At 39.0% G+C, this 23461-nt stretch overlaps 1 protein-coding gene and 1 pseudogene across 13 annotated transcripts in view; one reads left to right on the forward strand and one right to left on the reverse strand.

Annotated features, from left to right (window-relative positions):
- Positions 1 to 23461, forward strand: part of KIAA0753 (KIAA0753 ortholog) — a 75470-nt gene that overhangs the window by 17951 nt on the left and 34058 nt on the right. For 12 of the 13 annotated variants that reach the window (XR_003438013.1, XR_003438015.1, XR_003438014.1 and 9 more), the window contains 6 exons: positions 5223 to 5829; positions 7831 to 7937; positions 10004 to 10066; positions 10474 to 10689; positions 12595 to 12805; positions 22273 to 22508. Coding sequence is in view for 10 of the 13 variants with exons in the window: in XM_027130763.1 (XP_026986564.1) it covers positions 5223 to 5829; positions 7831 to 7937; positions 10004 to 10066; positions 10474 to 10689; positions 12595 to 12805; positions 22273 to 22508 (1440 nt within the window). In the remaining 3 variants the exon portion in view is untranslated. The remainder of the gene's footprint in view (positions 1 to 5222; positions 5830 to 7830; positions 7938 to 10003; positions 10067 to 10473; positions 10690 to 12594; positions 12806 to 22272; positions 22509 to 23461) is intronic. The other variant, XM_027130765.1, reaches the window with a different exon arrangement.
- Positions 662 to 1500, reverse strand: LOC113632958 (60S ribosomal protein L10a pseudogene; annotated as a pseudogene).

Consider the following 23461-nt stretch of genomic DNA (forward strand, 5'->3'; position numbering starts at 1 on the left):
CACACACACACACACACACACACACACACACACACACACACACACACTTCTAAACTGGTTAAGAGTAAGTTACAAACATGATGCCCTTTTGCCCCTAAGTACTTTTGCTTGTATAATCATGGTACAGTGATCAAAATCAGGAAATTAACATCAAATGATGCTATCATGTAATCTACAGACCTCACTGAGATTTTGTTAGTTGTTCCGATAATGTCCTTCATAGTGAAAGAAAAATCTAAGATCATGAGTTTCGTTGTCATGTTTCTTTAGTTTCCTTTAATCTGAACGATTTTTGAGTCTTTGTATTTCATAACATTGACATTTTTGAAAACTACAGGCTTGTTATTTGAGGATTTCCTCTCATTTTGGGTTTGTCTGAAATTTTCTTATAATTATGTTCAGGTTATGCACTTGCGGTGGGAAAACCACCGAGGTGATGCTGAGTTCTTCTCAGTGCATCATATCAGGAGGTACACGCTGTCGATTTAGTCCCATTACTGACAGTGTTAACTTTAATTATTTGATTAAGGTGGTGTCTGCCAAGTTTTCCATTGTACAGTTACTCTTTTGCCTGTTGTAATTGGAAGTATCTGTCCTTGAGACTATGTTAATATCCTTTTATTCCCCAAACTTCATTTGCTAGTTTAGCATTCGCTGATGATTTTTTTTTTTTAATGGTGGGAGTATGGTTTATTAAGCCGTGCCTTAGTACAGGCACTGGGGCTTGCTCATGGTGCTCTGAATGTACAAAGCCCGAACGTTCTGCCAAAGCCCGAACGTTCTGCCAGTTTTTCCTGAGCAACGACACCAGGAAGCTGACAGCTAAGTGGATGTTGTACGCAGGCTCATCATCTGTCATTTTCATGTGGCCAGCAGCCACCGCCAGACACAGCACCTTCTTCATCTGGAACTTGATTGCAGACTTCACTTCATCAACTTGGCCACCATGTTCTCATTGTGGGTCAGCAAGGAAGGGAGCTTGCCAGCCTTATTCAGGCCTGGGCCCAGGATTTGTGGGATCTGCTTGATCATAGATTCTGAAGCCAAAAAGGCATCATACTTCTTGGCCAGCTTCTTGACCAGTTTCTTATTCTTGCTGAGTTTCTTCAGGGCCTCAGTGTCCACGGGGGGGATATCCACAGCCTTGGCCTCATCACAGTGCTGCTGGTCCCCCAGAACACATACGGAAAACTTGGGGTGGGGAGTGGACTTAAGCCTGACGGTGCCTGAGAAGCGTTTGTCCTTCTGAGAGTCATAGTTCTTCAGGCTGATCTGAAGCTCCACCGTCTCCAAAAACTTACGGCGTTTACGCTGGTTCTCGTGCAGGACTTCCTGCACCACCTCGTAGAGGGAGTCTCGGGAGACTTTGCTGCTTATGGCCCCTCGCGCCGCGATAACCAGAAAAGAGCTCATGGATGATTTTTGCCTGAATCAATTTTGTATTATGATGTGGTGGTGACTTATTTATTTATTTATATCAGAGCAGACTTTGAGAGTGTTACTTAATTCAGTATGATATTCAAATTGTCTCTGGGGCCTCCCTGGTGGCGCAGTGGTTGAGAGTCCGCCTGCCGATGCAGGGGACACGGGTTCATGACCCGGTCCGGGAAAATCCCACATGCCGCAGAGCGGCTGGGCCCGTGAGCCATGGCCGCTGAGCCTGCGCGTCCAGAGCCTGTGCTCCGCAACGGGAGAGGCCACAACAGAGAGAGGCCCGCGTACCGCAAAAAAAAAAAAAAAGGGTCTCTGATTTGGCCAGTGAAATGAGAGTCACTTCAAGCTGATTCTAGTGTCCCTTTCACGTTTCCATCAATCTTCGACCACTTTTTGCTATAAAAAGATATTCCAGGCTCAGCATAATTTTCCCCTGTCCCAGCCCTAGAATCAGCCATTTATCAAAGGAGACTTCATCCCTTTGGTGGAGAATGGATTTTAGGAATCAGTATCCGGGTACTAGATGTGCTCATTGGTTCTTGGATGTCAGTGTTTCTCTTATATGCCCTCCCAGAGGACATAATTGGGAAATAGATATATATACTTGTGTGCCTGTACACACATTTGTATGCAGATCTGCACTTCCTCCTTCCTTCTCCCCTCCTCTGTCTTACTCCATTCTTTCCTCCCTTTCCGTGTTTCTGTTTGTCTATCTACCTATCTGTCTATATTAAACCCATGAGTTCACACAGGTATCTCCAGTCCAATCTAACACTTCCCATTTGTAACTCCCGTATTCAACAATGTGAAACCAGTCTCCAGTTATCCACAGTATGCGTACTCATTTGCTCAATCCTAGAATGTACAAAACTGTTTGAGAATTGCAATCCATGCCTCTGCAAAAAAAGAACCCTACAAATTAGAGTTCAGTATTTGTTTAGAGAACTTTTTGTCTTTAGCCTGAGGGCATATAGTCCAAATGCTATGTTCAAAAGTTAATTGGGTTGATTTTTTTTTTTTTAAACCTCCACTTTTTCGTGTGGTTATGTTAGTCGTTTGAACTTCATTTTGGTTCATTGGTTTCTGTTAGTATTTATTTTTAGAGTTTTCCTTCATCCGTATGAATTTTATTTATTATCTTCCTCCCTTTCTCCCTCCCTTCTTCTTTTCCTTCCTGTCTCTCTAGTACATGGGAAACATTAATGTGGTTCCAAACAAACGTGTGCAAAAAGGGACATTCAGTGAAGTATTACCGCCCCCCCATTCCCTCTACCCTTTCCACCCAATTTCTACCCATACCCTGTAGATACCTAATCTTATTATTCTCTGATTTTTCTTCCCTTTGTTTCTTTCTGCACAAATGATCAGATGTGTATGTGCTTTCTCATGAAGTACTTCTCCCCTTTTTTGAAGGGTGGAGTATTACAGATACTCTTTTTTGCACTTTGCTCTTTTCACTGAACAGCATATCTGAGAAATCCCTCTGCATGAGTTCATACATATCTTCCTCATTCTTCTTAACATCTTCATAGTACTCCTCTGTGTGGATGTAGCATAGTTTCTTTTGTTTTCTTTTCTTTCTTTCTTTCTTTATTCACGTCTACGTTGGGTCTTCGTTGCTGAGTGTGGGCTTTTAGTTGCAGTGAGTGGGAGCTACTCTTCGTTGTGGTACACAGGCTTCTCATTGCAGTGGCTTCTCTTGTTGGGGAGCACGGGCTCTAGGCACGTGGGCTTCAGTAGTTGTGGCACACGGACTCAGTAGTTGTGGCTTGAGGGCTCTAGAGCACAGGCTCAGTAGTTGTGGCACACAGGCCTAGTTGCTCTGCGACATGTGGGATCTTCCTGGACCAGCGCTCGGACTCGTGTCCCCTGCAATGGCAGGCGGATTCTTAACCACTGCGCCACCAAGGAAATCCAGGATATAGCACAGTTTGAGACATGCTTCTACATAGGCATTTAGGTCAATTCCAATACTTGGCAGTTACAGTAGAGCAGTGAGTAACCCTGTGCATCTGTATTGTTGGGGGTGTATCTTCAGGATAAATTCCTGGAAGTGAGACTGCTGGGTCAAAAGGCAAACACATGTGTGGTTTTGTTTGCTGTTGCCGGAGTCCCGTCTCTGAGGGTTGTGCTCCCACCAGCATCCTGTGAGAAGGCCTGTTTTCCCAGTCTTGCCAACAGCATGTGTTGTTATATCTCTTAATTTTTGCTGATCTGTTGCTGTCTCAGTGTAGTTTTAATTTGTGTTTTTATGAACTTGACGAACTTTTCATATATTTAAGGGCCGTGTTTCTTTTTTTGTTGTTGTTAGTTGTCTGTTATGTGTTTTCACCATTTTCTATTGAGTTTTGGTCTTTTTTCATCTCAATTTACAAATATTTTTCTTCCAGTTTTTCAGTTCTTTGACTTTGTTTATGGTGTTTTTAAACCATAAAAAAACAGAAATTGTTTTAAATTTTTTTATTTTAATGTAGTAAAAATTATCACTCTTATTGCATATGGATTTTGAGTCACAGTTAGAAAAGCCTTTCCCTACACCCAGGTTAAAGAGGAATTCATTCTTTCATTTTTTATTTTCTAGTACTTATATGAAATCCCCTAGGTATTTTAGGTTATTTTTACTTTTGGGGAAGATTTCTCAATAAGGCCATAAGTTCCAAGTATTGTTCCTCATTCTGTGCACCTTTCAGATGGTAATTATTTTTTTTCTCTCTCATCTCTACTTTTTTTCCCTAAAATACTTTCCTGAAGTTTTATCACACTGGGTTAGTTTAAAATAACTCTTTATACACATGATTGTATAAACACATGTTCTTGTGTGTGCTGTGAGAGTTGGGGAGGCCGTCTCAAGAATAAGGCATCGCAGCACAGGCTGCACTGGGTTTGCATGCACAGATTCTCCTAGTGCTATTTACCTGACATGGACAGGTCCAAAGCCACAGAATTGTTTGCTCCCTTTGACCTAGTAATTGCAGAACAGATCATTTATCCTAAGGAAATAATTTAAAAAGAGGAAAAAACTAAATGCATGGGACTGTTAATTGAAGTAATATTTCTATTAGTGGAAAAGCTGAAACAATCTAACTGTTTAATAATAAGGTTATAGTTAGGTTAAGCATGAAAAGGCCATTCATTGGATTTTGGAAAGTGCAACTGTGAAAAATAATGAAAACTGTGGGAGTATGGAAACATGCCTATGTTTGTTAAGTGAAAAACAAAACCTGTGTCTATCATGATTATAACTAACAAACACTTAAACTTGCATAAGAAGGTGAAGTGGACTGTTTAGAGCAAGATGCACTTAGGTGTAGGATAAGAGATGTGGTCTAACCACCAGATGAAAAATCAGGAAGAGTATTGTCAGTGGCTTAGGTTCTGTGTGGTACATCTGTGGAGCAATTTTCAGGAACACTCATAATGAATTGTATTGATCACTTGCTGGAAACTGACATTTTGATACAGGGCAGAAGTCCATCACTGGGCAGTTGAGGAACTTACTGGTTCTGTTTGAAGCTTTCTGAGTTGACTTTGTGAGGAGGATTCTAGTATGCTGCTAGTAAACCAGAAGTATAATACTGGGGACTGGGTGATGGTAGGATAGAACCAGGGGTGTGTGGTTAACTCAAGGGTGTGTGAGAGTAGCTGATTCTATCAGTACAACAGGAAAATACCTCGTAGCACTAATAATCGTGTGGGTGAAATGTTAGAAACTTGATTATAGACATATACTAACTATGCAATATGTTCTTTTTCTAATGTGTGCTTGCTTTTATTTTTTTTTTTTGAAGAACCAGCTGCAGTTTAATAGGAATGTTCCTACACATTCAAGCAACTTGGCAATCCAATATTCTTGCCCACATGGAATTAGAATTGAAAAACTAAAGCACTCATACAATGAGTCATACCATTGTAGAGATTCAGGTTTTAGAGACGGTCCTGACCTGGGCAGTTCTGTTTCATTTTCTGTCATATCAGAAGAGAGACTTAGCTATGCCGTCCATCTAGCCAAAAGAGATGTAAAACGAAGACAACTTGAAGAACATATAAAAGAACACCATCTCAGAAGTCAGCCCCAAATCCTTCAGAAATGTGGACAGTCTAACCATAAAATATCTGACCATAGAGTGGAAAGGAAGGAATCAAAGAGTCGGGCAGTCTGTCACGGCAGCAACCAGCCATCCAAAGTAGAAATTTCCAGCTCAGGTGCCAAGGTATACCTGTACACATCTCATCCAGGACAGTCAGACCTCACCATGCCAAACTCGCCACCCACTCGCGATCCAGGACTTCAGCCACATGCCAGGGTAGGTGACCACAAAAGCCTGCTGGGAGTTCAGCGACTCCAGAAAGAATTGAGCAGTTGCATCCGTAAAATTGAAGAATTAACTAAAAAAGGTGAGAAAAATGGGACTCTTGACTTCGAAAAGATGCTACGAGAGGGTATAGTCCAAATACGTTCTTCGGGATCCCCGCCCCCTGTCACATTCCATTCTCTCCTGTCACTAGAGTGAGCACTCATGACGAGACAGGTGGACTTTGAGTTTGACCAGTGTCTTTTTTTCTGACGAGTTTGTTCTGCCCTAGCCCCTCTTTCCAGCAGAGGCACCTGAAAGAGCCCCTTTTCCTTAGGCTGTTCTTGGTAAGTCGACTGACTGAGGGCCCTGCCTAGTAATTGCGGTACCTGTTGTCTGAAGCTTAGGTCTTCTAGCACCTGAGTGCAAATTATCCTGTAATGTTTTGCTTGTGTATCCAGAAGTCCTTCTGGAAAAATTAATTTGTTCAGAAAAGAGCATAATACCTGTATATTATAGCTAAAACCACTTCTAACTTAGGCAGTGGTTAGATGAGTACACAGCAGTGATGGGAGGTTATGGATATACGTATAAAATATCTGACCCCAGGGTAGAAAGGAAGGTGTGTAATCCTCATATACTGTTCTCTACAGTTTTTCAGTGTTCCCTATGCCCTTGCATTTCCCTGGGGAGTAGAAGATTGCTTGCACATGAAAAATTTGGGGTTACCATAGCTAAGAAGTACGGGGATCAAGCCCAGCTTTCAGACTGCAAGGAATAGGGAGTTAACATCAAAAGGAGCTACTGTGCTAAGATAACACATAGTCTATAATGATCTTTTGCACTATAAAGTCAAGTAATGTATGCATATGTGTGCGTATGCATGTTACGTAAGGAATTTAAGGTGCCTTACAAAAACAGATTGAATAAAATAGAAGGAAAATATGTAAATGAGGATATTTTGGCACAGGAAAAAATAAGGAAAGGAAAAATAAGATTTATTAGGAACGGGTTACAGATTTGTTTCTGAGCTTCCTCACAGCTCACCAGGAAAATGTGATCAATTGCAGAATTTACAAAGAAAAAAACAGTTGTATGAGGAAAAAAATTATACCACATATTGAGGCTGGAAAAAATTTCTCTGGTGGGTCTTCATAAAGAGAATGTTGTGTAATATGAACAATTTGAAAACATTCCTACATCAGAATAGCAGCAGTGTTGTGGCTTGTTTCTCCTAACATCGCTCAGTGGCGGTCTGTGGCATGACCCCACAGTATAGTTTGGTAGAAACCATGATACCAGGGGAGCAAAGCCACGAGGCCCGCTGCTCTGGTGATGGGGCCTCATACAGGGGACCTTTAAAGCTGAGCTGCTCAGGCAGTCTTCCAGAAACAGTTTCTTTGAATGAATCTTTTGAAAATGTGGAGCAGCAGTGTGTACGAGGGTGTGCTTCCTGACAAATAAATGAAGACTTTGGACATGCAAATAATTTTAGCCCTTGGTGTCTTAATATGTTGGAGAAAGGACTTCTCATCTGGGTTCAAGATAAGAGAATGCAAAAGAAATCTTGCTAAACATAAAAATAGGTCAATAAATGGTTTTTTTAAAAAATAGAAAGCACGTGACTTCCCTGGTGGTCCAGTGGTTAAGACCCTGCACTTCCACTGCAGGGGGCATGGGTTCCATCCCTGGTCGGGGAACTAAGATCTTGCATGCCACGTGACGTGACCAAGAAATTTAATTTAAAAAAAAATAGAAAGCATTATAGATTTGGGTTCAATAGAAAGAATTTAAAAATAGTAAGAGATGCATAACTGTGGTATAGGCTGTCCAGTGGGATTTGGTTCAGGGAATTCCTGCCTGGAGGGGAGCTTGATCTAGTTAGTCTTCATGTCTCTTCCATCTCTGAGTCAGGACACAGGCCCACTTGCTGGTTCCTAGTTTTATGGCTGAGGAAAACTGAAATTTTTGGTTATGACAGCTTCATTTTTTTTCTTAATAAAACTAGAGATTGTCAACCTCATTATCTCTTTGAGTAATTGAAGTTTTTATAAGTTTTTAAAGTGTGGTTTATAATCCACTCTTGGGGGAAAAATATTTTCAGATCGCATGGAAGAAGCTTTGGATCCAGATGAAGAGCGGAGAATCCGTGTCAGGAGGAAGGAGCAGGCCGTCCGTTCTGCCCGAATGCTCTACGTCCTCCAGCAGCAGGTGAGGAGGCTCAGGGACCGGGGACCTTCTCAGGGAATTCCTGTTTTCCTTTTGTCTCAGCAATATCAGCACCAGGTATCCTACATGAATTCTGATGTGTTTGTGAGGCCGAATTTCCTGAACACGTGGACAAATAATTCTGCTTCTCGTCCTCAGCCTTTATGTGTGTTTGTGTATTATGTGTATATGGCCAAACTCTTTATTTTATTTTTATCTTTTTAAAAAATTTTTATAATTTATTTTTGGCTGCCTTGGGTCTTTGTTGCTGCACACAGGCTTACTCTAGTTGCTGCGAGCAGGGGCTACTCTTTGTTGCGGTGCGTGGGCTTCTCATTGCGATGCCTTCTCTTTTTTTTTTTTAATAAATTTATTTGTTTTATTTATTTACTTTTTAAAAATTTTTGTCTGTGTTGGGTCTTCGTTGCTGTGCACGGGCTTTCTTTAGTCGTGGTGAGTGCAGGCTACTCTTCATTGTGGTGCACGGGCTTCTCATTGCAGTGGCTTCTCTTCTTGCAGAGCGCCGGCTCTAGGCACACGGGCTTCACTAGTTGTGGTGTGCGGGCTCAGTAGTTGTGGCTTGTGGGCTCTAGAGTGCAGGTTCAGTAGTTGTGGCGCATGGGCTTAGTTGCTCCAAGGCATGTGGGATCTTCCCGGACCAGGGATCAAACCCGTGTCCCCTGCAATGGCAGGCGGATTCTTAACCACCATGCCACCAGGGAAGTCCCTGGCCAAACTCTTTAAATACTGAGGGATTTTTTGTTTTTGTTTTTGTTTTTTTCTTTACTTTTTGGGGTCATAGACTCTTGAGAATCTACTAAGAGCTATGTGTCCTTTCCCCAGAAAAAAATGCTTATACAGCCCATATTTTTGCAGATAAATTTAAGTGGATCAGTTACCCTGAAACCTGTGGTCCCCAGTAATGCACCTTATAGTCTTAGAGGATAGGGACCTTGTTAGTTTCCCATCTGTCTCATGTTTATTGTGTATTAGAAGCTTAGTAGATAGTAAATAGTTTAATTGTCTTTACTAAATAGTAAAGAGTGAAGAATGTGTTAAGTGTCTTTCAGGACACATGGAGTGGCCGATAAGCAGGCATTTACATTTTTTACATTGTGGATAGAATTTTTAAATGTTTGTTTTAACTTTATCGCCTTACTCATTAGTAAGCCTTGAACTCATTTCTGGCCACTTAGCTCACGTGTTAGCCTTATTGCTGAACCCGAAACTGGACTGTTTCATTTAAAAGATAATGCCTGAGTTAGATTTTGTTTTGTATTCTTGTTGGGTTCATTTTGTTTTTTACTCTGCGCTGCTGCCGTAAAGATTGTTCTGAATCATGAATCAGAGCTGTGCTTGAAAGGTTTGATTGGCTCGCCGTTACTTAGAGGGTGGAAGCTGAATTCTTTAGCCACAGCACTGAAGACATCCTGATCTGGCCCTCCTACCTTTCCAGAGTCACCTTCACCTTCACTCCTTCACGTTAAATTCCTCTTACATTGGGGACCAAGGGATGGAAGGTGAACCCTGTGCTCTAGTCACCATCTCGAACTGGAAACCAATAGCTACTTTGGGGGTGAATGAATGAAGAGCCTTGTTTCATTTTCAAGTGACTTGAATTAATAAGGGTTATATTTGGGACTTCCCTGGTGGCGCAGTGGTTAAGAATCCGTCTGCCAATGCAGGGGACACGGGTTCGAGCCCTGGTCCAGGAAGATCCCACATGCCGTGGAGCAACTAGGCCCGTGTACCACAACTACTGAGCCTGCGCTCTAGAGCACGCGAGCCACAACTACTGAACCCCTTGGACCTAGAGCCCGTGATCCACAACAAGAGAAGCCACTGTAATGAGAAGCCCACGCACCGCAACGCAGAGTAGCCCCTGCTCGCCACAGCTAGAGAAAGCACGCAGCAACGAAGACCCAACGCAGCCAAAAAATAAATAAATAAATTTATAAAAAAAAATAATAATAATGGTTATATTTGGACAAGAGAAAATGTATCCTTTTCTACAGAAAAGATCAGTGGAAAGGTACGAAGTTTTCATTTCTTCCCCCTTTACAAAACAGGTTAAAGAAATCCAGGAAGAATTGGATAAATTGAGTCCACATAAAATTAAACATACTAAGAAGGTATGATGCAATTTAATTATGATTAATACTACTTATAAACTACATTTCCAGTATTTTGTTAGTATTATGTGTGGGTTCTCTGCACTAATATTATTTTCAGTGCTTGTAGAAACCTATTAGGGAGTGAGCATCTTACATATTCTGAATATGGGCTCATCTTCCAAGAAACAGGTTCTGAAAATAGATTTTTGTTGTTGCTCCTGGTATAAGAAACTGAGCATGAAAGGGAAAAGACTTTTTCATTAGAAAACCTTTAAGCTTTACAATTCCCTTTACTATGAAAAAGTTTTTACAGTAGAAGTTGTTCTTACATAGAAAGAAGATTGGCTATAAATGTTCGTAAGGGTTGGGTTAACGTTTAGAAGTTGTGAGTATTGAAATAACTCTCGCATCTCATTTATTGCCAGTCATGGGCAGTGTCCAGGCTGGCAGCTGCCCATCGAGGAGCCATTCGGGCCTTACAGATGTTTGTTACTCAGTTTACTGACCGGGTGGAGCACGCAGTTCCTATTTGGTGCAAGGAATTGGGCAGTCTCATCCGCCAGCTTTCACTCTGTTCTGCCAAGCTGGAGGCCAATTCTTCTGTCCCTGATGTGGTGATAGATATCCTGCAACAAACTGAGGTATGAAATTGACTCCGATTTTTGTTGAAAGTGCATTGTTTCTAAGCAGGGAAGTAATGTTTACCATTGCCTAATTTCATTGAGATTTGTGGAGAATACAAGACAAAGCTGGCACCTAGTAAATTCAAGCTTTGCAGAGGGCAGAAGAAGCACTTCATTTTAATTTTGTTTTTACAATCTAGTCTATATTGTATTTCACTGCTTTGAGAATTGGTGACTTGAGTCTAGAACACATAACAGCTCTTAACCAGGTCCATTAATTAAACAGAATGTTCCATACCATGACCAAAAGAACTTATTAACATACAAAAGGAAAACAGTAACGCACTGTTTAGATTAGTGCTTAGATTAGAATATCAGTGTGCAATCTAGATAGATTTTTGAAAAAAAGAAACACAAAAATATATGGAAGCAGAGTCTAAAGTCTTGTGCTATGGCTAGAGACTTCTGGAAATCACAACCGGTATGTACTAGTCAGGAATGGATAGTGTTTTTAGTTTTATTGGTGACAAAGACAGCAAAAACACTGTGTCCTTAAATCTTTATAGTTCTTTGAAGTTTGTGGAGTGCTGTCATTTCATCCTTACTGCGTTGCTGTGATTTGCAATAGGTTTTATTACTTTTATTTTACAGATTAAAAAAAAAGGTCAGAGACATGACACAGTTACTTCTCTCGATAGCTGGAAATCCAATGCCTGTCTTCTGACTCCCATGCCACTGTTATTTCCACTGTGCCACACATTTTCATCCACAAATAAAAGGATGGCCTTTCTGTTAGTGTGACACAGTAAGCTGTTGGCTGTAGAGGAAGGATGCTGTAGTGGGAAGAGTTCGAGACTAAGTGACAGACCAGTTCTACCATTAACTAGCCCTTGGTGATCTTTAAGTCCCCTTCTGCCTTTACAGTTTCATTATCCAGCAAATACGTTTGTGATTTACGTTGGTTACATTTGTGTGTATAGAACTTAACTATCAGGAATGTTATTGTCAAATGGAGACCTTTAGGTAGCATATCAAGTTATGTGGTGCTTTTTAAACTTATCCATAAGAAATATTTATTGGCCAGATGATTTCATTTAGAGGACGTATCTTGCTAATCCTAGAAAGAATCTCAAGAGATATAGTCCCTTTCCCAAATTTTGAGCAGAAGTGCCTTAACATAATGTTTCTTAAATATAATGTTTGTCTCCTCTACATTTGAAAATATTCAGTAGCACAAGAAATTTATTCTTTCTTGTTGATGTCTACGGCACCAACCCATAGCTTATTATTTTCGTATTGCCTTACTGTCATCTGAACTAAATGTCCCTGGCTGTGTTCAGTTGTCCTTAACTTGTACTGACTGGAGGGACACTGGGCCCTTGCTGCCTGGTGACGAGTGGGTACTTGTTAGAGGACATACCTCTCTTAGAAGGAGGGGCACAGATCTCCCCCGTTGTGGTAGATGAGTGACCAGAGCCACTGGGCATGCTAAGTTTCCTTTAGTTTATGAAGATGTGCATTAAATACAGTCTGTGTGCCCACTTAAAGGATAATTTAAGTTTATGAGGTTTTCATTGAGAATTAAAATGCTTATATAACATATAAGATTATATTCTGAAGACTGTGGTTAGTTTTTAAAATAGGAATCCTTAATTTTAGAATTTGGATGCCGTTAAGAGTGTTCATATTCTTTATTTTTTTGCTATTGGTTTTAGTGAGCTAAACATGTAAAAGAACATGCAGAATTCTTTTATTAATTGGATTCCTAAATAACCAAGTTTTAAAATTAAGTGATGTTTCATTAACAATTAGAGATAGCCATTTAATAATGAGTTTCTCTGGAGTTCCCATTTTCAGTTTTATAATTGAGAAGTCAGACTTTTGTGAGATAAACTAAGAGAATGATTAACTGTTTCATGGCAGGCTTTGGAATCCCTCCTGGAAAAGACACTGTCACCAAAAAAGGCAAAGAAATGTTTCAGTGAAATTCAGAGCAGATTTCCTGTTGGTAGCCAAAGGGCCTTAGAGAGATGGCGAAGTACATCACCAAAGAGTGAGAGGAGGCCCTTCGTAGCAAAGGAGATATTTCCACAGGAAACAAGAGGACCTTCAGTGGCAAAGAAGCTTCTTGCTGGTATGTGTCCTAAAGTGTTTATTACAAGATACTTTATTCTTTGAAATTGTCTGGACTGTAACAGTTGCCCCCCTGGGTCAGGATTTAAAGCCTAGTCCACAGTAGGTGCACTTGAACTAGGATAAAGGAATAGCAGCCAAAATGCTTCCTTAGGCTGGAGGCCGGAGTATTTTTCCTTAGAGGGTGGAGAAAGTAAAATTCCCTTTTCCTGCACCATAGCATTTGGGCTAACCAAAGTAAATCCCTGCAGAGCTGAAAGTTAGAAGCCTGCTTTTTTTTTTAAGTTTCTTTATTTACATTTTAACGATAGACATATACATATCTACACAAACACACGTTTGGTTGATACATATGATCTTCTTTTACGTAGGTAATAAATTCTCGTTATTCCAATAAGCAGAGTTGCAAGCTTACGTGGTGTGCACATTTAAACAGATACTGCCAGCTTGCCCTTGAAAATGGGCATGCAATTATGTTTTGTTTAGCAGTGACCATCAGTATGTATTTCCCCATATCCTTGCCAAGTACTTTATATAATGAAATATAAAAAGTTTCCAGTCTCTTGGTGGAAAATGGTACCTTACTGTTTTATATTGTGTTTCCCTGATTCCTAGTCAGGAAGGCTTTTCTTTCATGTGTTCCTTAGCCTTGTTTATTTCCTCTTCTGTGATTTATCTGTTCATATCCTTTGCCATCTCCCTGCTGGGTTCTGTCTTTTGCTTATGGGTATATAGAAGTTCTTTATATATTTTGGATCTTAATCCTTTTCTGGTTTACATGTATTGTAAATATTTTCTCTTAGACACTTACTTTTGAATTTTGTTTATGATATCTTTTCTGGCACAGAAAATTTTATTTTTATTATTTATTTTATTTACTTTTTTCAGCTGTGCCACGAGGCTTGCTCGTGGGATCTTATGATCTTACTTCTCTGACCAGGGATTGACCCTGGACCCTGGCAGTGAAAGCACCAAGTCCTAACCACTGGACTGCCAGGGAATTCCCAGAAATTTTTAATTTTGTAGGCAAAATCATCATTCTTTCCTACATATTTTAATATTTTAAGAGGTAGTTCTTTCCTCTTTGTTGTTGTGCTTTTTCAAAATTTTGCTGATGGTGATTGCTTATCTTCAGAGGAATTTAGAATGAGCTTGTCAAGTTCCATGAAAAGTGCTGTTGGGAGTTCGATTGGTATTACATTGAGTTCATAAATTAATTAGGAGAGGAATGACATCTTTACAATATGATCTATCAATTTATTCATGCCCCTTTTCCATCCCTTCAGTTGAATTTTATAACTTTCTGCATATGATAATCCCTGACGTAGGAATATATAGGAATTCCTAAATTTCTTGTTAGGTTGATTTCCAGTTTTTATTGCTATTGTGAATGGGATCTGTTTTTAAAATTCATTTTGAAATTGGTTATTGCTACTTATAGGAGAGCTGTTGGATTTGTACATTGCTCTTTTATCTGACACCTTGCTGAAATCTTTAATTTGTTATGGTACTGTATTTCATTGGTTCTAAGGTTTACATTTGAACATTTCTGAAATTGGGATGCATTCTTAAATTGATGATACCTTACAATTACTTGACGATATTTTAAAATTTCGTATTGGTACATAAAATAATGATATGTCTTATACTTGATACTTCAGATTTGATGAAATATGAGGTTTTGTTAACTTTTATGTATTTTTCCAGATAGATGAGCTCACTTAAGTTTTGCCTCTCTCTTTGCAATTTTTATACCTCTCTTTTTTCCTCTTTCTGCTTTATTGAATGGATTTTAATTCAGGGTAATATTGAATAATAGCTGTAATGGTGGACATCAACTCCCTGTGCGTGCCCCCCCCCCTTACCAGTTTAAAGGGAATGCTTTTTCATATGTGATGCTGACTATTGATTTTTGGCAAATCTGCATATGAAAGTTAAGGAAATTTTCTTCTGTTCCTGTTTTGCTAAGAGATTTTCTTTTCCTCTTTTTTTTTCCTTCTTAAACTGACATATATACATTGATAGTATTTTAAAATAGTTTTAAGATTTTAATACTGAACTTTTTAATATGCCATTTATATCAGAGTGTGGATGAATCCAATAAACTAGTTTTCCTTCTTTTAATTGAAGTGGAATGTACAGATAGAAAAGTGCACTATAAATTTACAACTCAGTTATCAGAAAACAAACATTTGTGTATGACCACCACCCAAGTCAAGAAATGGAACATCACAAGCACTAAGAAATCCCCCTAGACTCTCCTCTTCCAACCTCCTTCCCCTGCTTCTTCCCCTCTATTAACTATCACTGTGATTTTTAATGCTGTACTTTGGTTTTGCCTGATTTGGAACTTTATAAAAAATAGAATCACACAATTGGTATTTTCTTGTGACTGGCTTCGTCCACTTAACACTTTGTGAGATTCATCTGTTCTGTTTGTGTAGCTGTGATTTGTTTATGTTCATGGCTGTATTCCATTGTACGAATATATGGCCATTTATCTATTCTGTTGTTTTAATCATTGGGTTTTTTCCAGTTTGGGGTGATTATAAGGGAAACTACTGTGATCGTTTTTATATATGTCTCTTGGTACATGTGTGCCTGTGTTTCTGTTGGGTTTATTCCCAGGAGTATATTTGTTAGGTCATCAGGGTATGTATTGGTTCAACTGTAATAAAGAGTTTTTTCAAAGTAGTTTTATCCTTTTATATTCCAACCAACCATGTATCAGAACAGTTGCTACACATCCTTGCCAGCCCTTGTTATTAGTTTTTAAAATTTTGGTGACCTGGTTGATGTGTAAGGCTGTCATTGTGGTTTTAGTTACGTTTTCTGGATGTTTAATGGTGAGTACTTCTTCATATATTTATTGGCCATTTACATGTCTTCTTTTGTGAAGTGCCAGTTCAAGTCTCTTGACCAGTCCTCCCTCCCTCTCTCTCTCTCTCTCTCTCATTTTCTATTCCCTTTTTTCCTTTCTCTCTCTCTCTCCTTTTCTTTATTGATTTGTAGGAGTTCTTTGTAGGAGTATTCTATATAGGACCCTTTCTCAGTTACCTGTGTTGTAAATATCCTCATAGAAATAAGATGTAGCTTGCTTTTAAATGTTCCCGAGGTGTCTTTTGATGGACAGAATTCTTAATTTCACTGTATTCCAATGTAGCAATCTTTTCTGTGTAGGTTCTTTTTGGTTGTTGTTGTTTGTTTTTTGGTTTGTTTCTGGATCCTGTTTAAGAAGCTTTTCCTTATGCCAAAATTAAGAAACTATTTTCCTGTGTTATTTCCTAAAAAAGGTTCATTTTCTTCCAGGTGGATATGTAGTTGAGCTAGCACTCTTTGTTGAAAATATTATTCTTTCCCCACAGTGGCATACAGTGTCACTTTTGTCATAAGTTGTGTCCACATATGTGTGGGTCAGTTTCTGGGTCCTCTTTTCTCTTCCACTGGTTTATTTGTTGGTTCTTATGCTAGTGTACACTATCTTACTTAACTATTCTAAGTCTCGATATCTGGTAGAACAGCTTTTGTACCTGTTCTTCCAGAATGTCTTGGCAAATCTTGACCCTTGGTATTTCCATAGAAATGTTAGGATCAGAATTTGTTAATTTTCATCCCCTCCCCCTCCAACAACAAACAACCTATTGGAATTTTGGTGAGGAATTGTTATCTTTACAATATTATATTTCCCAATCCACCAGCAGGGTATATATCCCTCCATTCATTTAGGTTGTCTTTAAATACTCTCAGTAACTTATAATGTGTGTGTGCGTTTGTTCATCTTTATTTAGAATTATTCCTTGGTATTGCTATTTTCAGTGCTCTCAATGCTTTCAGTAAATGATATCTTTTTAAAAATTTAATTTTTACTGAATATTGTGGATATACAGACATATGGTCAGTTTTGTGTGTTGATCTTATATCTAGGAACCTTGATAACCTAATTTATTTCTAATAATTTATGGGCAGATTATTTGTGTTTTGCAATGTATATAGTCATGTCATCTATGAATATAACCATTGGTTTATTTCCTCCTTTCCAGTCTTTATTCCTTTTATTTCTTTTTCTTCTATGGTTTTCTGGTTTTATTTACTTGATCTGTAGATGACTGATATAAAGTTATGTTAAAGTCTCTTGAGACTTTTAAAATTTCTCTTTGTATTTCTATTCATTTTTGTTTTGTACATTTTGAAGTTGTGCTGTTAGATGCATAAGCGTTCCTTACTGATAAATCTTTTGTGTGTGTGTGTGTGTGTGTGTGTGTGTGTGTGTGTGTGTGTGTGTGATACGCGGGCCTCTCACTGTTGTGGCCTCTCCCGTTGCGGAGCACAGGCTCCGGACGTGCAGGCTCAGCGGCCATGGCTCACGGGCCCAGCCGCTCTGCGGCATGTGGGATCTTCCCGGACCGGGGCACGAACCCGTGTTCCCTGCATCGGCAGGCGGGCTCTCAACAACTGCGCCACCAGGGAAGCCCTGATAAATCTTTTTTCTGTGGATTTTGTATGTTATTATTAAATATCTCTCTTTGCCTTTTTAACGTCATTCGCTTTGGATTCTGTTTTGTTTGATATTAATATTGTTTCATCTACCTAACTTGTTTGGCATTTACCTAGAATAACATTTTCCATCCCTTTATGTTCAGTTTTTCTTCACTGTTTTATTTTAAGAATGTCTCTTATAAATAGTTTATTGTTGGTGTTTTTAACCCTGTTGTAGAGTTCTATATTTAACCTACTTACATTTACTGAGATTAATAGCACCTTTGAACTTCTTTCCACCTTATTTTTTGTTTTCCACTTGCCACTTTTTTTTCTTTGTTGTAATTTATTATGTTAATCAAGTTCTTGTTTCATTTTGTTTCCTCTACTGATTTGAAAGTTATATATCAGTCTGGTTTTCATTTATTTCTCAATCTAAACTAATTCTATGGAAATCTGTAGCTTAATGCACTGCCTCTATCATGAATGTAACAAAACCTAACTTACTCAGTTACTATTAGATGTTTACTCACTGTAATGTGGTATTCTGTTCCCTTCACTGGTAGACAGGTAGAACTAGTATGACGCCTTCTTTCTAACCAGAAGGCTGCCTTTGCCAGCCTTTCCCTCAGGACAGGTGTGACGTGTATTTGCCGCTGTATCCTCTGTGGTAGCCCCAAGGCCAACACACAGTTAGGCATTTAAATGAGTGACTGTGAAGAAGTGAAATAGAACAAGAAAAGGCCTCTGAGCTGCAAATCACAGTAACCTGAGATCTGGGTGCTCCTTTATGATCCTCTGGAGGGAATGTGGTGAACTTTCCAGGCCTGCACACAGAGATATGTTCCCTAAATGAGTTAAAAGATGAGAGGCGCCCATAACTGAGTTGTGAAAGATGAGGACCAGATTCAGAGAGAGAAGTTGGGAAACCTGCTAATATAAAACTCACTGTATGTAGGCACCAATGTGGGAAAGCAGGAAGACAGACCACAGTGTGAAAAACAGGGACCAGAAAGACCTCACTGTAGTCCCAGCTCCGCCAGTTTGTGATCCTGGGTTGATGACTTAATCTCTCTGAACCTTCATTTTTTCATCTGTGAGTGGGGATAATACAGGCATACCTTATTTTTTTGTGCTTCACTTTATTGTGCTTCACAGATACTGTGATTTTACAAATTGAAGGTTTGTGGCAACCCTGCATTGTCAGGTGATGGTTAGCATTTTTTAGTGATACAGTATTTTTTAATTAAGGTGTATACATTTTTTAAAGACATAAGGCTATTGCACACTTAATCGACTACATACTACATAGTGTAAACGTAACTTTTATATGCACTGGGAAACCAAAACATTTGTGTGGCTCGCTTTATTGTGATATTTGCTCTATTTTGGTGGTCTGGAACCGAACCTGCAAGATCTCTCAGGTACGCCTGTGGTCCTTATCCGATGTAACTGACTTAGTTGTTGTAAGTAGCAAATTAGATAATTCATCAAGAATTAAGTGAGCTTCAGTTATCTGGAAAATGTGTTTATGTGGAACAGCTCCGTAGTTCCTGACAGGGCAGAATGAATGGGCCTTGCCCTGGACTGAGAGTCAGAAGATGTGACTCTGCTGCTTGCTGACCTTGTGACCATGAGTAAAGCACTTAACTGTTACTTCCTCATCTGAAACACTATAGTAATCATTGCCCCACCTGCTCTGTGTGTCATGGTGAGCCTCAAATATGAATGTGAATTATGTTAGATACTGAAAATGTATGCAGATGTCAGGGCAGATCATAAAATCACTGTCGTTATCATCATTACAAATTGAGGTATTATGGTTAGCTGCTTTGCAAATTTAATACAGTTGCTCATGGGGAAGGATATGGTAGCCCTCTTATTTATTTTATTGGTATTTTTTTGGTCTTTATAATCTGGATTTCAGAAGGTTGCAGTTTCTGTTTCTGTTTTAGATCTCACTCTACCTAATACCTCCATTCTGAGTTCCTAAGGTCCCTTCTTCCCAACGCCCCCCCCCCCCAAAAGTCATAGGGAGCCACTTGGGTGGAAAACCCCATCTTTTCAGTTGGGATATATGTGTGAGCCTGACTTGATCTTGTGATTTATATAATTGTTGGCTGGCGCGTTTCTTTAGTGGCTTCTGAAATGTTCTTGCAGTGGTTGATTGCATTAGTATAACTTGTCAGATGTAAGGATGCTGGTTCCCTCCCCATCACCAGCAATGTCCTCAAACTCAGCTGCCCCTGGAACTTGTACTACATTTGCAGTTGATTTATGCAAGTCAGAACTGAAAAGGCATCAGGACCTAGAGGTCAGAGTTGCCTTGCTATATGTAAACTTGGGGATTAATAAGTTTTAGACTGAGGATTTAGTCTAAGCATTCTTTCCTTCCAATTTATGTATCCTTGCAGCATAACTTCCATGACCTTGAAAAGTACCAGATTAAAAAAGTGGTGCAAGGAGCATCTGGCCTTTGGCCAGATTAAAGTAGTCTAAATGTAGTTTAGACTACTCTTAAAGTAGTTAAAGTAGTCTAAATGTAGTTTTCCTTTTATTATGAAATATTTAAAATATATAGAAAAAGAATGAAAATAATAAATACCTATATATCTACTAGCCAGATTTAACAAACTTTAACATTTTTGTTTTATTTGCTTCAGAATTTTTTTTGGAAATAAAATATGACAGCTACAGCTGAAGTGCCTTTTATATTTCTCTCCCCATTCTATACCCCTCCCTCCCTCCCTCACCAGAGGTTACTCTTGTTATTATAATATGGACCTGCCCTGTTTTTATACTTGTACTGCTTATGTCTCTATCCATAAACACTATAAAGTATTGTTTCATATGCTATACGTTTCATGTCAGTGATATCTTACAAATGCAACATTTGCAGTTTGCTTTCCCCTCCACTTACGTTTGTAAGACTTGTTCATATTTATACATGAATTCTAATTTATTAATTCAACCACTGGATAGGTTTCCCTTGTATGAATATACCATAGTTTATTCTCAGTTCTTATTGATGGACATTTGGGTCGTTTCCACTTTTTTGCTGTTATAAACACTGATGAAGTGAATATCTGTGTTCATGTCTTCCTGTGTAAGCGTGAGGGTTCCTCTAGGCTGAGTCTGTGCCCAGGAGTGAAACTGCTGGGTGACAGTGTGGGTGAGGCTTCAAGTAGCTGTGCCAGTTTACTCCTGCACTAGTAGCTTGTGAGAGCACTTGTTTTTCTACATCCTTGTTTATACGTGGTATTGTCACACTAAAAATTACCCCCTAATCCGATGGGTGTGAAATGGTACCTCATTGTCTTAATTTCAGTTTTTCTGATTAGTGATGATCATCTTTTCATGTTTTTATTGACGGTTCAGATTTTCTCTCTCAATTGCCGTTTTCTATCCTTTGCCTGTTTCTCTGTTGGATTGTTGGGTTTTCCTACAGATTCATAGGCGTTCTTTACATATTCTGTATATTAAGCTTATATTAGTTATATGCATTACAGAGATGTACTTCCAGACTCTGGCTTGTCTGTGACTTTATGGTGTCTTTTTGTCAAAAGGAAGTTGTAGTTTCATGTAATTAAGTTTAAATATGTTAACCTTATTTGACTTTAAGAAAGCCTTTTCTGCCCTGATGTCATAATCATATTCTCCTATATTTTCTTCTAAAATCTTTAAAGTTTTCCTTTCACATTTAGGGCTTTGTTCCATTTATAATATAAGCGTTCAGTTTGAGGAAAGGATCCTCACGCTGAACAGTTAAATTTTTATTTTGTTACCTGTGGATACTAATAATTTCAGCACTATTTATTGAACAATCCAGTTCATATTCACTGATTTGTCATACTGCCTTGGTCATATCCATCCTGCTTCATTGGTTTCTGCCTCTTCCTGTATCACTCCCACACTGCCTTCATTATTACAGCTTTATCACGAACACTTGATCTCTGGGAAAATAAGACTCCCACCTCTGCCCTATTCCCCACTTTTTTGTTCTTCAGAATTATTTGGGCTATCTTGGGATTTACACTTCATAAGAATTTTAGCATTAACCTGTTTAGATCCCCAGAAAAATCTGTTGGGATTTTAATTGAACTTGCATTTGAAATTGTAGATCACTTTGAGGAGAATTGACAGCTTTACAGTATTTTTTCATTCATGAATACAGTTAATCCAAATTTTCTTTCATGTCCTTTAAAATACCTTTGAATATTTTCTGTAAAAGTCTTGTACACCTTTCATTAGATTTCTTCCTTAGTGTCTTACAGTTTAGTTGCTAATGTTAATGGCGTATTTTTTCTTTTATGTTTTCTCTAATTAGTTATTTTGATGTGTGGGAATGATATTGACTTTTGTATATTTTTCTTCTTTTATCCAGAAACCTTGCTGAACTCTGTTCTTAGTTGTAATTGCTTATCTGTAGATTCTCTTGGATTTTTTTTTCTATGTAGGAAATATCTCATCTTCAAATAAAGACAGTTTTACTTTCTTTTCCACTGCAGGTTATATGTCATGTATGGAGTTCAGACTTTATTCTCTATCAACTTAGGAGCCATTGAAGGTTTTGAGAAGTGATATTTAAATATTTACATTGACAAAAATAATTATGGTAGCCAGGAGAAGGTGTGATTGAAGATAAAGAAGGGGTCAGTTAGAAGATGCTGTTGTTACAGCCACAGGATATTGCAAGCCTGACCTTGGGTAGTGGCACAAGGGAAGGAAGGATAAGACATATTTAAGAATTGGGATCTGAGGGAGCGGGTGAATAAGTAAATGTGGGAGGTGAGATTCAGGGAGTCAGCCATGGCACTTAGGTTTCTGCTTGTAGAACTGCAGTAGGAGTCATAGGATTAGGAGCAACTTGGACAGCAAAACACCTCAGTTTTTAACAGGGTATTATTGTGAGCTTATCTGTCTCTAGATAATCACTCTCACTTGATTTGAACAGCATTTCCCTCAATTTGTCCTTCTGAAATCTCCATGCAGATAAGTATCAACCTGATATAGAGCTTCCAGTGACCCAGAGGTTGGAAAACGAGCTTGATGTATTAGATGCGGATATCCTTCCGGAAGAAGCTCCATCTGTTGTAGACCAAAATGCGAACTTCAAAGAAGAGGCATTAGCCCTGGCAAAAACAAGAGCAGGGAAAAAGAAGCTTGTGACTGAGAATGTGCCACCCTTTAGGAAGAAAGATACTGTGGCACCGGCAAGACTACAGCAAGTATGAAATCACTCCTTTCTTCTGGCCCATTTGTATTAATCTGACATTGTCCAAGGTCACACAGGCTGGTAAGAGGTGGAGCTAGGATTTGAGTTCTCAGGCCTTTGAATGCCAGAGCCCTTGAGTCCAACTATCTAAACTAAGCTTAGCTCCAGGTCATTTTTATCTTTTAACAAAAAACAACAAGTTTTAATACTGTTACTAAGGGCAGGGCATTCTTTCTTGTCCTGGTTTAATTAGAGCCTAACTGTTTTGACACCAAGGTCTTCACTGGGTAGGCTATTTTAAAATTCAGATTTTTTCTGCTTCTGATTTGGAAGTGTGAAATTTGAGGGGATTAAGATTTCCTGCTAAAGATAAATATCGATAAATATTTGATATTGAAAGGCATCTTAGGGTGAGTACTTTCTAATATGGCTTTGGGAGCCAGCTGGCTTGAAAGTACATTATATTTTAAGCTTCTATCTAAAAGTTAACTTAAGGCCCTACCAGTGGAGAACTGGCCACAAGACCACCTCCTAGTCTAAATACCCTTAATGTAGTTACTCCCATCTGATGGGTTGTCCAGAGGCTTATGTAGCAAACCTGCATATTGTCAGGTGACCCCAGAAAAAGGATATTGGCAATTATCACCTGTTACTGATAGATCATGGATTAAGATCGTCTTTATTCCTTTTCAAACAAACTCTTAAGGGGGATCATTGGGAAATCAGGATTCAGCCTGTGTAAATTCAGCCTGGTGCTCTCCTCCGAGGCAGCCTCATCCTCTACAGTGTTTTACAGTAGCCATTCTGTTTAGATGGCGTGTGCCTTTCTGCCTCCACCATTGTGCTCCTCCTCCATTAGCCCTTTTAATCTTCTAGAAATTCGTGAACACATTAGCTCCCATTTTACAGATGGGAAGCCTAAGACTCAGAGATGCGTTTTAACCAAGAATGTTTTACAATTTACCT

This window comes from Aethalodelphis obliquidens, unplaced genomic scaffold (assembly GCF_003676395.1).
Source record: "Aethalodelphis obliquidens isolate GAN/ISIS:26980383/991018 unplaced genomic scaffold, ASM367639v1 scaffold38, whole genome shotgun sequence".
Classification (NCBI taxonomy): domain Eukaryota; kingdom Metazoa; phylum Chordata; class Mammalia; order Artiodactyla; family Delphinidae; genus Aethalodelphis; species Aethalodelphis obliquidens.